This window comes from Hyla sarda, chromosome 3 (genome assembly GCF_029499605.1).
Source record: "Hyla sarda isolate aHylSar1 chromosome 3, aHylSar1.hap1, whole genome shotgun sequence".
NCBI lineage: Eukaryota > Metazoa > Chordata > Amphibia > Anura > Hylidae > Hyla > Hyla sarda.
Window position 1 is genome coordinate 279,359,543 of NC_079191.1, and position 13,412 is coordinate 279,372,954.

The 13,412-nt window shown below is 42.0% G+C and overlaps 1 protein-coding gene across 2 annotated transcripts in view; it reads right to left on the reverse strand.

Moving 5' to 3' along the window:
• Positions 1-12,124: 12,124 nt before the first annotated feature.
• Positions 12,125-13,412, reverse strand: part of AIG1 (androgen induced 1) — a 317,798-nt gene continuing 316,510 nt past the window's right edge. For both annotated transcript variants that reach the window (XR_008891379.1, XM_056566741.1), the window contains one exon: positions 12,125-12,928. Coding sequence is in view for 1 of the 2 variants with exons in the window: in XM_056566741.1 (XP_056422716.1) it covers positions 12,891-12,928 (38 nt within the window). In the remaining variant the exon portion in view is untranslated. The remainder of the gene's footprint in view (positions 12,929-13,412) is intronic.

A 13,412-nucleotide genomic window follows, 5' to 3' on the forward strand; every position in this document is an offset into this window, starting at 1 on the left:
GACAGGTTCCAGGCGGGGTCTCCCTTGTTAGGGCAAGTGCTCTGCGTAGATAGGTAGGGTTTATAAAAAGGGAAAGGTTCCAGGCAGGGTCGCCCTTTTTAGGGCAAGTGCTCTGCAGTTTAGATAGGTAGGGCGTTCCTTTGCATAGGGCATTATCAGGGACAGCATATCCCCTTTCTGCATTTTAGTGTGGCATTGCCCCCCCCCCCCTTTCATTTCACCATGCCTCCATTTTCATCAACCTACTATCGAGGCACCATGGAAAATCCCAAGCATTTATTGTGCTTTTCTTACCTAATCAAATTTTAATGTATATCCCACGCATATCTGCCCTGATACCTCCCCTTACATGTACCATTATTTTCCCCCTACTCACTATATCTGCACCTTACCTATTCCATCCTCCTTCTAGCATCCTCCCTATTACCACTTTTCCTATACCAGCCCCTGTTTTAATTTTCTCCCACTCCTGGACACATAAGCGCAGCCTTAGCCCCTTCCCCCTTATCCCTTGTTAATATGCATACGCTGAGTACTTTATTTATAAGTTGAGAGCCATTACATCACTAGTTGCATATTTGCGTGAGCATCAACACCGCCGTCTGTCTGCAGGTTCTTTTGTTTACATCTTACACCACACTACGGCGGCTTCCAGCCCTGTTTGTCTATGGTCAGCACATGCGCAATCCCCAATGCCACGAACTTCATCTATGTTTGGTATTGAGGGCGCATGTGCTCTGTTTAGGAGATATACACACGTGGGTGTTCTGTTTACAAGGGGAGAGACCATGCACTATTGGCAATACCGGGCACATTCGCGATGCTGCCCCTTCACTGCACGCTGCTGTTTTGGTGCGAGTGAGCGAGCGGCAATCATTGCCGGGCACACGCGTACCTTGTAGTAAGTATGCCATACGTCTGTATTGTTTTGAGTGACCGCATTTAGCTCCCCCTACTAATGGGCAGAGCCTCTTTATCCCCTTTTTGGCACCAAACAATAACAGATATAAACGCTTGGGGGGTAACTATCGGGCTGCTGCTGCTGCCAGGAGGGGACTAGCCGTCATCATACGACCACCCAGGTCATTCATCCCACATCAAGGATGGTATCTTAGGGTCTGAGTGAGTGGTCCCCACTGGACCGAACATCTTATTTTCATACTAACTGGCGGTTTTGTAACACAGCTGCATATCTTTAGTTTAGGTTTTTCCTACATCTTTATCCCCTGATGAACCCCGCATAGCTCCTACTATCTATTTTGGAGGGGGGGAAACGTGTTGGGATTATATTTCAATTGTGTACTTTGACACGGTTTATATTCTGTAGGAAATTTTTGTTTTTCTAAGGGAAGAATTGAGTCTCATTACATCTATCTGAGCTCCTTCGTCACCTACACTTATTGTTATCTTTCAATTGAGGACATATTATCTTAGAAAAAATATTATTAAAAGTTAAGTCTTAAGAGAGCTAACCATTGCCCTTCTGTGATATTTTTGTCCATTTAGCTCGATTCAAAATCAAGCTGTCTTATATTACTTTCAATTAATTTTTTAATAAATCATTTGGTCCAATAAGAGTAAAGTTCAATGGTGGGAATTGATCAAGGGTAGTGTAAGGGAATTATTTTTCTACACCTTTAATTTGTGAGGTGGTAATGTGTACGTGTGATCATTTTTTTAAAATGGTTGAATGGTATGTGATAAATATAGCGACAAATTGTGCGACAACTCTCACATGATAAATTTATCACTGCAAAAAGTTAACCAGACAATGGCATAGCTACACAATTTAAGGAAAAGTTTCTAAAGCAAAAGTTGCAATGAAAAGTCTCTAGACATCAACTTAGACATATCAACACCACATAAACAGTGTAAAAACCAATGATAAATTCTCCCCTATTTCCTTAACCCCTTAATGACCAAGCCCATTTTCACCTCAAGGACCAGGCCAATTTTATTTTTGCGTTTTCGTTTTTTCCTCCTCGCCTTCTAAAATCCATAACTCCTTTATATTTCCATGTACAGACCCATATAAGGGCTTGTTTTTTGCATGACCAATTGTACTTTTGTAAAGAAACCTCTCATTTTACCATAAAATGTACGATGAACCCAAAAAATAATTTTTTTAGGGAGACAATTTTAATGAAAACCAACATTTTGCACATTTTGGAGTGTTTTGTTTTCACACTTTACGGTAAAAATGACATGTGTTCTTTATTCTGTGGGTCAATACGATTAAAATGATACCCATAGCTAGATACTTTTATATTTTTGTACCACTTAAAAAAAATCTAAAACTTTTTGTACAAAATCAGTAATCTAAAATCGCCCTATTTTGACCACCCATAACTTTTTCCTTTTTCCGTATATAGGGCGGTATGAGGGCTCATTTTTTGCGCTGTCATCTGTACTTTTTTTTTAGATACCACATTTGCATATATAAAACTTTTAGATCATTTTTTATACATTTTTTTAAATAAAATGTGACAAAAAAGCTGCATTTTTGGACTTTAATTTTTTACGTTTACGCCATTCACCGTACGGGATCATTAACATTATATTTTGATAGTTCGGACATTTACGCACGCGATACCAAATATGTTTATTAAAAAAAAAATTACGCTTTTTGGGGGTAAAATGGGAAAAACAGACAATTTTCATTTTTATTGGGGGAGGGGATTTTTAATTTTTTTTTTATTTTTACATTTTTCAACTTTTTTTTAACACTTTTTATGTCCCCATAGGGGACTATCTATAGCAATCATTTGATTGCTAATACTGTGCAGTGCTATGTATAGGACACAGCACTGCTCAGTATTATCGGTGATCTTCTGCTCTGGTCTGCTCGATCTCAGACCAGAGCAGAAGACCCAGGGAGACGGCCGGAGCTAGGTAAGGGGACCTCCGGCTGTCATGCTGGATGATCGGATCCCCGCAGCAGCGCTGCGGGCGATCCGATCATCCAATCAAAGTGCCGCAATGCCGTGATCTGTATTGATCACGGCATCGGAGGGGTTAATGGCGGACATCCGCGCGATCGCGGATGTCGGCCATTACGGGCGGGTCCCCGGCTGCTGCTTGCAGCCGGAACCTGTCGTGTATGACGCGAGCACCCTTCCGATGCTCGCGGTCATACACAGGACATAAATGTACGTCCTGGTGCGGGAAGTCCCGCCAAACCAGGACGTACATTTACGCCGTGGTCGTTAAAGGTCCGGTGAAAAAACTTTTTTTTTTTTTTAAATCAACTGGTGACAGAAAGTTAAACAGATTTGTAAATTACTTCTATTAAAAAATCTTAATCCTTCCTGTACTTATTAGCTGCTGAATACTACAGTGGAAAATATTTTCCGTTTGAAACACAGAGCTGTCTGCTGACATCGCGAGCACAGTGCTCTCTGCTGACATCTCTGTCCATGTTAGGAACTGTCCAGGGTAAAAGGAAATCCCCATAGCAAACATATGCTGTTCTGAACAGTTCATAAAATGGACAGAGATGTCAGCAGAGAGCAATGTGCTCGTGATGTCAGCAGACAGCTCTGTGTTTCAAAAAGAAAATAATTTCCTCTGTAGTATTCAGCAGATAATAAGTACAGGAAGGATTAAGATTTTTTAATAGAAGTAATTTACAAATCTGTTTAACTTTCTGGCACCAGTTGATTTAACCCCTTAAGGACTCAGGGTTTTTCCGTTTTTGCACTTTCGTTTTTTCCTCCTTACTTTTTAAAAATCATAACCCTTTCAATTTTCCACCTAAAAATCCATATTATTACTTATTTTTTGCGTCGCCAATTCTACTTTGCAGTGACATTAGTCATTTTATCCAAAAATGCATGGCGAAACGGAAAAAAAAATCATTGTGCGACAAAATCGAAGAAAAAACGCCATTTTGTATCTTTTGGGGGCTTCCGTTTCTACGCAGTGCATATTTCGGTAAAAATTACACCTTATCATTATTCTGTAGGTCCATACGGTTAAAATGATACCCTACTTATATAGGTTTGATTTTGTCACACTTCTGGAAAAAATCCTAACTACATGCAGAAAAATTTATACGTTTAAAAATGTCATCTTCTGACCCCTATAACTTTTTTATTTTTCCACGTAAGGGGCGGTATGAGGACTAATTTTTTGCGCCGTGATCTGAAGTTTTTATCGGTATGATTTTTGTTTTGATCGGACTTTTTGATCACTTTTTATTCATTTTTTAATGGTATAAAAAGTGACCAAAATACGCTTTTTGGGACTTTGGCATTTTTTTGCGCGTACGCCATTGACCGTACGGCTTAATTAATGATATTTTTTTTATAGTTCGGACATTTACGCACGCGGCAATACCACATATGTCTATTTTTTATTTTTTTTACACTGTTTTATTTTTTTTATGGGAAAAGGGGGGTGATTCAAACTTTTATTAGGGAAGGGGTTAAATGACCTTTATTAACACTTTTTTAAAAATTTTTTTTGCAGTGTTATAGGTCCCATAGGGACCTATAACACTGCACACACTGATCTCCTATGCTGATCACTGGCGTGTATTAACACGCCTGTGATTAGCATTATCGGCGCTTGACTGCTCCTGCCTGGATCTCAGGCACGGAGCAGTCATTCGCCGATCGGACACCGGGGAGGCAGGTAAGGGCCCTCCCGGTGTCCGATCAGCTGTTCGGGACGCCGCGATTTCACCGCGGCGGTCCCGAACAGCCCGACTGAGCAGCCGGGTCACTTTCAGTTTCACTTTAGAAGCGGCGGTCAGCTTTGACCGCCGCTTCTAAAGGGTTAATACCGCACATCGCCGCGATCGGCGATGTGTGGTATTAGCCGCAGGTCCCGGCCGTTGATTAGCGCCTGGACCGACGCGATCCCGCTTCATATCGCGGGAGCCGGCGCAGGTACGTCCTGCGTCGTTAAGGGGTTAAAAAAAAAAAAAGTTTTTCACCGGAGTACCCCTTTAAATGTGGACAAGAAAGGAAATGAGTTCATTAAATGGGCAATGTCACCAACTTTATTTTTTGATATGTTGTAGTACTTATGTACTACAACATATCTCTAATATACTTTTATTATTCTTTTTTTCATTAAAAAGGTTTAATTTACATTTACAAACCGGCCACTAGGGGTCTCCCTCCTAGTGGCTGGCTGCAGCCTGGCGTGATGTCACGCCTGAAAAAGGACTGATTTTGGAGTGGCAATCAGTCCTTTTTCAGTTAGGCTGCACTCGCTCCCTGCCTGTCAATCAGACAGGCGGGAGCGAGCGCATTGGCTCCCCGGCCACTCCTTCCGCACATCGCCGCCGCCGCTGTCCCTGCACGCCCGCTGCCGGACTCTGCAGTAACCGCAAGTGTAATGAGGGAACGGGGTATGCGGGGCGGGGGGGGGGGGGGGGGAGCAGGGGGGGAATGGGCTAGCGCCGCAGCGCCGCTTGTAACTAACAGTTTATCTACACAGGGTGCCTCCAGCTGTTTCATAACTACAACTCCCAGCATGCCCTGACAGCCAATAGATGTCAGGGCAAGATGGGAGTTGTAGTGGTGAAACAGCTGGAGGCACCCTGTGTAGATGAACTAAGGGCGGAAGTCCCCCCCAGCAGGCATCAGTGACGTGGTGCCTGCTGGGGAAGTCTGCCTGGTAGTGAGCACACTGCCAGGCAGACAAAAGGCATTTTTAATATAGTAAAAATTAAAATTAAAAGCAGGGAGGGGGTTAGGGATAGATTGGCAATAGGCAGGGACAGAAAAAAAAAAATAGGATGGTGGGAGCTACCCTTTAACAATAATTTGGTTTACACAAGTTCTTCATAACAGCATGCAATTGGAGGTTTTTCAGGTATAGAAAGAGGCAAGTTTAATTTTCATTCTAGAAATAAAAAATTTCTAAAAATAAGTTCTATATGACAGGAATTAAGAACTCATGGAAACTGAATTACTAGTAGCAACTACTTCCCTTTTTTCACTGTGTCTCCTTCACATTGGAAAAGTAAGAACATTCCATCCAAGTTCCTGCCCTAGTTAGCAAAATTGTATTTAGTCCTTAGCAAATGTATGCAAACTGAACCAGGAATTAGACCTATAGCTCTGCCTGTAAAGCCCAGTAAGAATATGCTACTTTGGTGGAATGAGTGTTAATTCCCATTAGAGAATCTTTCCCTAAGCAAGTCATGCAAAGTGAGGAACACGCCCCCTTCAAAGCGCATAATGACAAACCATGTGAGCAACAGAAAGAAGGTGTGAGAGAAGTATAGGTACTAGTTGGATATGACAGGTACTTTTTCATTTGATCACCAAGCCTGCCTAGGAAATAGCAAACTGGGCTTTATCATTCCAGGACAGTTTAGCAGCAAGGGAGTGGAATTGTATAGTATACTGTCCCACAATCCTAAAGCCTTGATGGAGACAAAAAAGAAGCAGAAACTGCATGTGATGTCCTACCCGGTCCCTTAAACGTTTCCATAGATAATAATGACCACTGTAGCACACTCAGATAAAACCATGTCACCATGTAGCTTGAAGTGCATCAGGCATTGATTGAGGAAACTCCAGCAGGTCTAAAGAATGCCATTGTTGGATGGAAGCAATGGCAACTGGGTACTGGAACTGCCAAGGTGTAAACATGGTGCAGCTGGGAACACAGGAGTTGTGGGACCTGTGGTGTGGCACGTGCAGTTGGCGACATAGTGTAAAGTTGGCAGTTGTCGTCGTGCAGTGCATCTCGCTGCTAAGCTCGACCCTACTCCACCTATTCTCTGTTATCCTGTGTTCCTAGATCCGCATAAAGTGTAAAAGCCATGGACCAAGTCCAAGCCCATTGTGCAGGATCTGTATCAAGAGCTACAATGCCAGAGAAATCGCCATAATGTCTTGCCGCTGTTTCTGAATAAGATCTTTGCTTGTCTGGATAAGTTAGCTTCATCTGTGCCAGCCGCACCACAGGTCCCAGCAACTCCTGAATTACTTAAACTCTGCTCCCATTTTGTAAGTGGTATTGCAGGTCTACACCCGTTGGTACATTACACATAGCATCTAGATGGGCTGACATCCTGACTGTAATCCTGGGCTGTAATCCTGGATGTCAGTCTTTGATTTGCCAACAGGGCCCATGGTCTGAGCAAACTGTAATGCCCCTACGCATGTGGCTCATTGTGTTACCTTTCCAAGTTTGGCCCTAAGTATCTAGATTTTCACCCTTTATCCTCCTTCAGGTTGCAAAAGCTGGACTTCTGCTGCTAGGGGATACCAGGTTGCCAATATAGGTAAAAGCTGTCCAAGCATGCCACACAGCCCCATTGCCAGGCAAGGGTGAGGCTGGTGCAAATGGTCAGCAATTTGTAGCTAACAATACAGCACAGTCCAGTGAGGAATAAAGAGCTTGTAACAGAAAGCAGCTCCAGTAGGTTGTGCTGGGCAGCAACAGGAGATTCAACCCAGCAATGCTTAACCCCTTAAGGACCAAGCCCATTTTGACCTTAAGGACCTGGCCAATTTTATTTTTGCATTTTCGTTTTTTCCTCCTCGTCTTCAAAAAATCATAACTCTTTTATATTTTCATACACAGACCAGTATGAGGGCTTGTTTTTTTGCGTGACCAGTTGTCCTGCGTCATGAAATCACTCAATTTTACCAAAAAATATATGGCGCAACCAAAAAAATTCTATTTGTGTGGGAAAATTAAAAAGAAAAATGCAATTTTGCAAATTTTGGAAGGTTTTGTTTTTACGCCATACAATTTACGGTAAAATGACATGTGTTCTTTGTTCTGTGGGTCAATACAATTAAAATGATACCCATGATTATATACTTTTCTATTATTGTTGCGCTTACATTTTTTTTTAACCAAATTAGTATGGTTAAAATCCTTCTATTTTGACGACCTATAACTTTTTCATTTTTCCGTATAAGCGGCAGTATAAGGGCAAATTTTTTGTACCATGATCAGTACTTTTTATTAATACCACATTTGTGTTTATAAAACTTTTATTCATTTTTTTAATAATTTTTTTTATTGAATAAAATGTGACAAAAAAGTAGCAATTTTGCACTTTTTTTAATTTCTACGTACATGCCGTTTACCGTACGGGATCAATAACATTATATTTTAATAGTTTGGACATTTACGCACGCAGCGATATCAAATATGTGTATCAATTATTTTTTTTTTTTTTACACTTTATGGGGGTAAAATGGGAAAAGAGGACATTTTAAATTTTTATTGGGGGAGGGGATTTTTCATATGTTTTTCACATTTTTTTTTTACTTTCACTTTTACACTTTAATAGTCCCCATAGGGGACTATCTATAGCAATCGTTTGATTGTTAATACTGTTCAGTGCTATGTATAGGACCCAGCACTGATCAGTATTATCGGTGATCTTCTGCTCTGGTCTGCTCGATCTCAGACCAGAGCAGAAGACCCCGGGAGACGTCCGGAGCCAGGTGAGGGGACCTCCGTCTGCCATGCTGGATGATCGGATCGCCGCGGCAGTGCTACGGGTGATCCGATCATCCATACAAAGTACCGCACTGTATTGATCACGGCATCTGAGGGGTTTATGGTGGAAATCCGCACGATCGCGGATGTCGGCCTTATTGGCGGGTCCCCGGCTGCTGCTAGCAGCCAGAACCTGCCGTGTATGACGCAAGCACCCTTCCGATGTTCGCGGTCATACACAGGACGTAAATGTATGTCCTGGTGCGCGAAGTCCCGCCAAACCAGGATGTACATTTACGTAAGTGGTCATTAAGGGGTTAAAGGGGTATTTTTTTTTTTTTAAATAGACTGGTGCTAGAAAGTTAAAAAGATTTGTAAATGACTTTGATTTAAAAATCATAAAAGTACCAGTACTTATCAGATGCTGTATGCTCCACAGGAAGTTCTTTTCTTTTTGAATTTATTTTCTGTGTCTTCTGACACCTCTGTCCATGTCAGGAACTATCCTGAGCAGGATAGGTTTGCTATGGGGATTTGTCCCTGCTCTGGACAGTTCCTGACATGAACAGAGGTTTCAGCAGAGAACACTGTGGTTAGACAGAAAAGAAATTCAAAAAGAAAATAACTTCCTGTGGAGCATACAGCAGCTGATAAGTACTGGACGGATTAAGATTTTTAAATAGAGGTAATTTACAAATCTGTTTAACTTTCTTGCACCGGTTGATTTAAAAAAAATTAGTTTTCCACCGGAGTACCCCTTTAAGCAGGGACAAGAAGTAGATGAAGCAGAGCTAAGGATGTTATGGTAGTAGTAAGATAACAGGCTTGATATAGGCAAATATTTAGTGTCAACAGTCCAGGTCATGCGCAAGAGGATGAATGTGGTAGACAAGGGTCAGGCAGAGACAATGTCAGGTATATAGGCACAGATAAGGTACATGATAGCAGATCAAGGACTGGTGATAGAGCCTAATACGTCACTTGCCTCTCAGCCAATCACTGCCTGAGGCAGGATCCCACTGCAGTCAGCAATTTCCTGAGACACACTGCCCCTCCCTGGTACCAGGAAGAGAATGGCAACAGAGGATGGGAGCAGCAATACCAGAGCCACCAGGGGAACACGGGAGATAAGTATAGGTCTGTTGGTTTTTTTTTTATGCAGGAAGCATTGTCATGTTAGGAAAAAAAATAAAAAATCATATATATATATATATATATATATATATATATATATATATATACATATACATTTGTTCGCCGGATAACCCCTTTAAATTTGTTGTGTGTAATAATTTCTTTTTTTATCTAACATCAACATATTCCAAAGTCTGCTGCCCCATAGTGGCCTTGCCTGTGCACTGGCTGTAACTTGAAGGGCTGTGCATACATCTGTAATGTATTCTCTACCTATTCCTGTCTGGCATTACATATTTAATTGTCACGCTTCGGCTGGCAGGAGGTGGATCCTCTGTGCCAGAGAGGGATTGGCGTGGACCGTGCTAGTGGACCGGTTCTAAGTTACTACTGGTTTTCACCAGAGCCCGCCGCAAAGCGGGATGGTCTTGCAGCGGCGGTAGTAACCAGGTCGTATCCACTAGCAACGGCTCAACCTCTCTGACTGCTGAAGATAGGCGCGGTACAAGGGAGTAGACAAGAGCAAGGTCGGACGTAGCAGAAGGTCGGGGCAGGCAGCAAGGATCGTAGTCAGGGGCAACGGCAGGAGGTCTGGAACACAGGCTAGGAACACACAAGGGAACGCTTTCACTGGCACGATGGCAACAAGATCCGGCGAGGGAGTGCAGGGGAAGTGAGGTATACATAGGGAGTGCACAGGTGAACACACTAATTAGACCAACTGCGCCAATCAGCGGCGCAGTGGCCCTTTAAATCGCAGAGACCCGGCGCGCGCGCCCTAGGGAGCGGGGCCGCGCGCGCCGGGACAGGACCGACGGAGAGCGAGTCAGGTACGGGAGCCGGGGTGCGCATCGCGAGCGGGCGCCACCCGCATCGCGAATCGCATCCCGGCTGGGGGCGGTATCGTAGCGCACCCGGTCAGTAGATCTGACCGGGGCGCTGCAGTAGCGAGGATGTTGCGAGCGCTCCGGGGAGGAGCGGGGACCCGGAGCGCTCGGCGTAACATTAATGCTGCTCTGCCCACTCACTTGTGCCTGGGCAATAATGCAAATGATGTGTATATTTGCATGGCAGCTTGTATAGGCTTTTTAAGGGTTAGACACAGCGACAATGGAGTTAATCCTCCCATCAGCTGAAAAAAGGAACTACGGCATACAGCAAGACTCTAAAAAATCTCAGAAAAGAATCTCTAGAAAGGTAAATAGATGCAGCAAAGTATCCATTATTGACGGTGACATGTCCAACCGAGAGAGGAATCTGCAGTGGTTTTAGTAGTGTGTCTGGAATTATCCAGGGCCCCCCTTGGTTTTTATTTACCCTTAACAGCCTGACCAAATGAATGATGTGGTATGGGCCAAGCTTTCTTATTTTAGAATATCGTAAAAAAAGAATGCCATTATAGGTTTTGAGGTTCGCATTTCTTGGCTTCTGTTTTGTGTTTGCTTTGTTTAGACACCATGGTAAAAGTCTCGAAAGCACAAAAGACGAGATCCCTAAGGGGAATTTAGGCTGCTTCCATGGAAAAAATATCAACTATGCTTTTAAAGTAACAACAGGCTTGGGATTGTCTCGCTGCATATGAGCAAACTACAGAAATCATGGACCATTTTCACAAGGCACAATGTACTGTAAATGTGGTTTCTGAGAGTCTGGCTGCGGGAGAAGTAATATACTCACCAGTGATTATGACACATAGTTGAGGAGTCACAGAGTCTACAAGTCATTCATATTAGCAAGATGAAAGTGGTGTGCTTTACACATAGAAGAGTGTGACCTCTTGTCACATAGCTGGAGATACAGCATCTGATTCATTCTGACAGGAAGGCATTGCTGTTATCAAATTGGTAAGTGAATAGGTCATGTAAAAACGTGATAAGACAGCCTCTATGTTTGCAGTGGAGCTTTCCAAAGTTAAAATGGCCACTTGACCTGGAGATTTCCTTTCTTCAAGGCTATAAAAACTTGTAAACTACGATTGTTAGCTTAAACTTTAAACATGACTATGGACTCTACTAGGGAAATCATGTTTTATAATAAATGCTCCTTCCTGGATCCTCCCACTGCCCTATCTTCAGCAGCAGATCAGCACACAAAAAGGAGAAGGCAGCAGCTTCTGCCCAACTACCTCTCTCTGCTAAAAGAGCTTAGAAGAACTTGGTGGAACAGCTTCTTGGATTCAACTGTAAGTGTTTATAAATACATTCGCATATTAATACAGAGGAGTCAGAGTCGGGGAGTCGGAAGTACATAAAACTGCGGAGTCGGAACATTTATCTACTGACTCCACAGCCCTGGTTAGAGGGCAAAGATGTCCCAAGTGTGATATAAAGGGATCTTACCATGATAACACTGATGCATACATTGACCAATTACTGTTCTGCCATTTTTTGCCTCATTGCAACTATTTCTTTTACGATGAAACTCACACTAAATTGTAACTGTTTGGCAATGCATTATTGGGAAAAATTGCACTTGGATTTTAGTAAAATTCTTAATTGATGAAAGAGTATAAGTGTGTTTCCACTTAATCACAAAAGACCTGAGAAAACCAAGACCTAAGAAAAGATACTTTACAATTGAGTAATTTATTGGGTAGTAGAGAATTTCCTAATACAGGATTACAGGATTGCTGTTCCTTCCCCTTTAAATTAAATGCTTAGTTTCTCTAACAGATACATTTACAGTGACATTACTATTAGTAGTACAGTATGTTAATTCCATACTCTACATAATTTATACTTTTTAATGACATAGGGATAAAAGAATTAGTTATACAATGTTTATATAATCTTTGCATCCTATGTCTCTATTATAATACAAGGCAGCGAAGAAACTGACAATCATATGCAAACTGCCATATAACTGTATATAAATAAAAATCTAACACTACGGCATTTGGCATATACAGTAGTAATCCATTTCTCAGGTCACCATTGACTGAAGATTAGGCATAGCACCTCTTGATTGCAACTGTCAGTACCACACATAAAAAAAGATATAGCAACACAAGTTATCTGCACATCAGAGATCAACTATTTTTATACATCACAATGTCTGTACTACGGGAACTAAATAGATTGTACAATTCAAAAAGTCTGCTGCCCCTTTTATCTCTAAACCCACCATAACTTGAAAACCAACTAGAAAATGTTATAATGTAGAAGGTAACTTGTGGCTGCAATCTATGGTACAGTTCTCAGTTCTGGAACACCATGTCAGTCACTTTATGTCATTGCACAGAGCTCCTCAGCACTGACCGTGCTATATAGCGGATGAAATGACTTCTAGCTTTGTATGGAAGGGGAGAATCTTTCACTGTTGCATAGCTAGATTCAGTCAGCCTTGATTCTCTTGTCTGCTGCCTCCATTGCTAAAAAAAAGAAAAATATAGAAAAGTATCTTGTTGCTGGCTACAATATTTCAATATCACAATAATAATATATTCAAGACAAGTGAAACTTGGGAACATAACAGCTAAAGTGAAAGAAAGGTACCAACTTGCCAGTTTTACATTGAAAAATATACTACATGTTAAAGTAAATGTTCAACTTTGCAAAACCATTGTAGGCAGTCTCAGTGGTCAGATGCTCCTTGTAGTTGGCCATCAGGTTTGCACACATCTCAAAAGGGATTTTGTTCCACTCTTTTTTGCAGGTACTGTCCAAGTCATTAAGGTTTCATGGCTGATGTTTGGCAACTCAAACCTTCAGCTTCCTCCACAGATTTCTTATGGGATATTAGAGGTTATCCACTATATGGTGATTTTAGTACATACCTGCCAGACAGTAATAGACAAGCTTAGGAAGTATCCATGCTTGTCTTGGGGCTATGCTGTGAGATTACTATAACGCTGA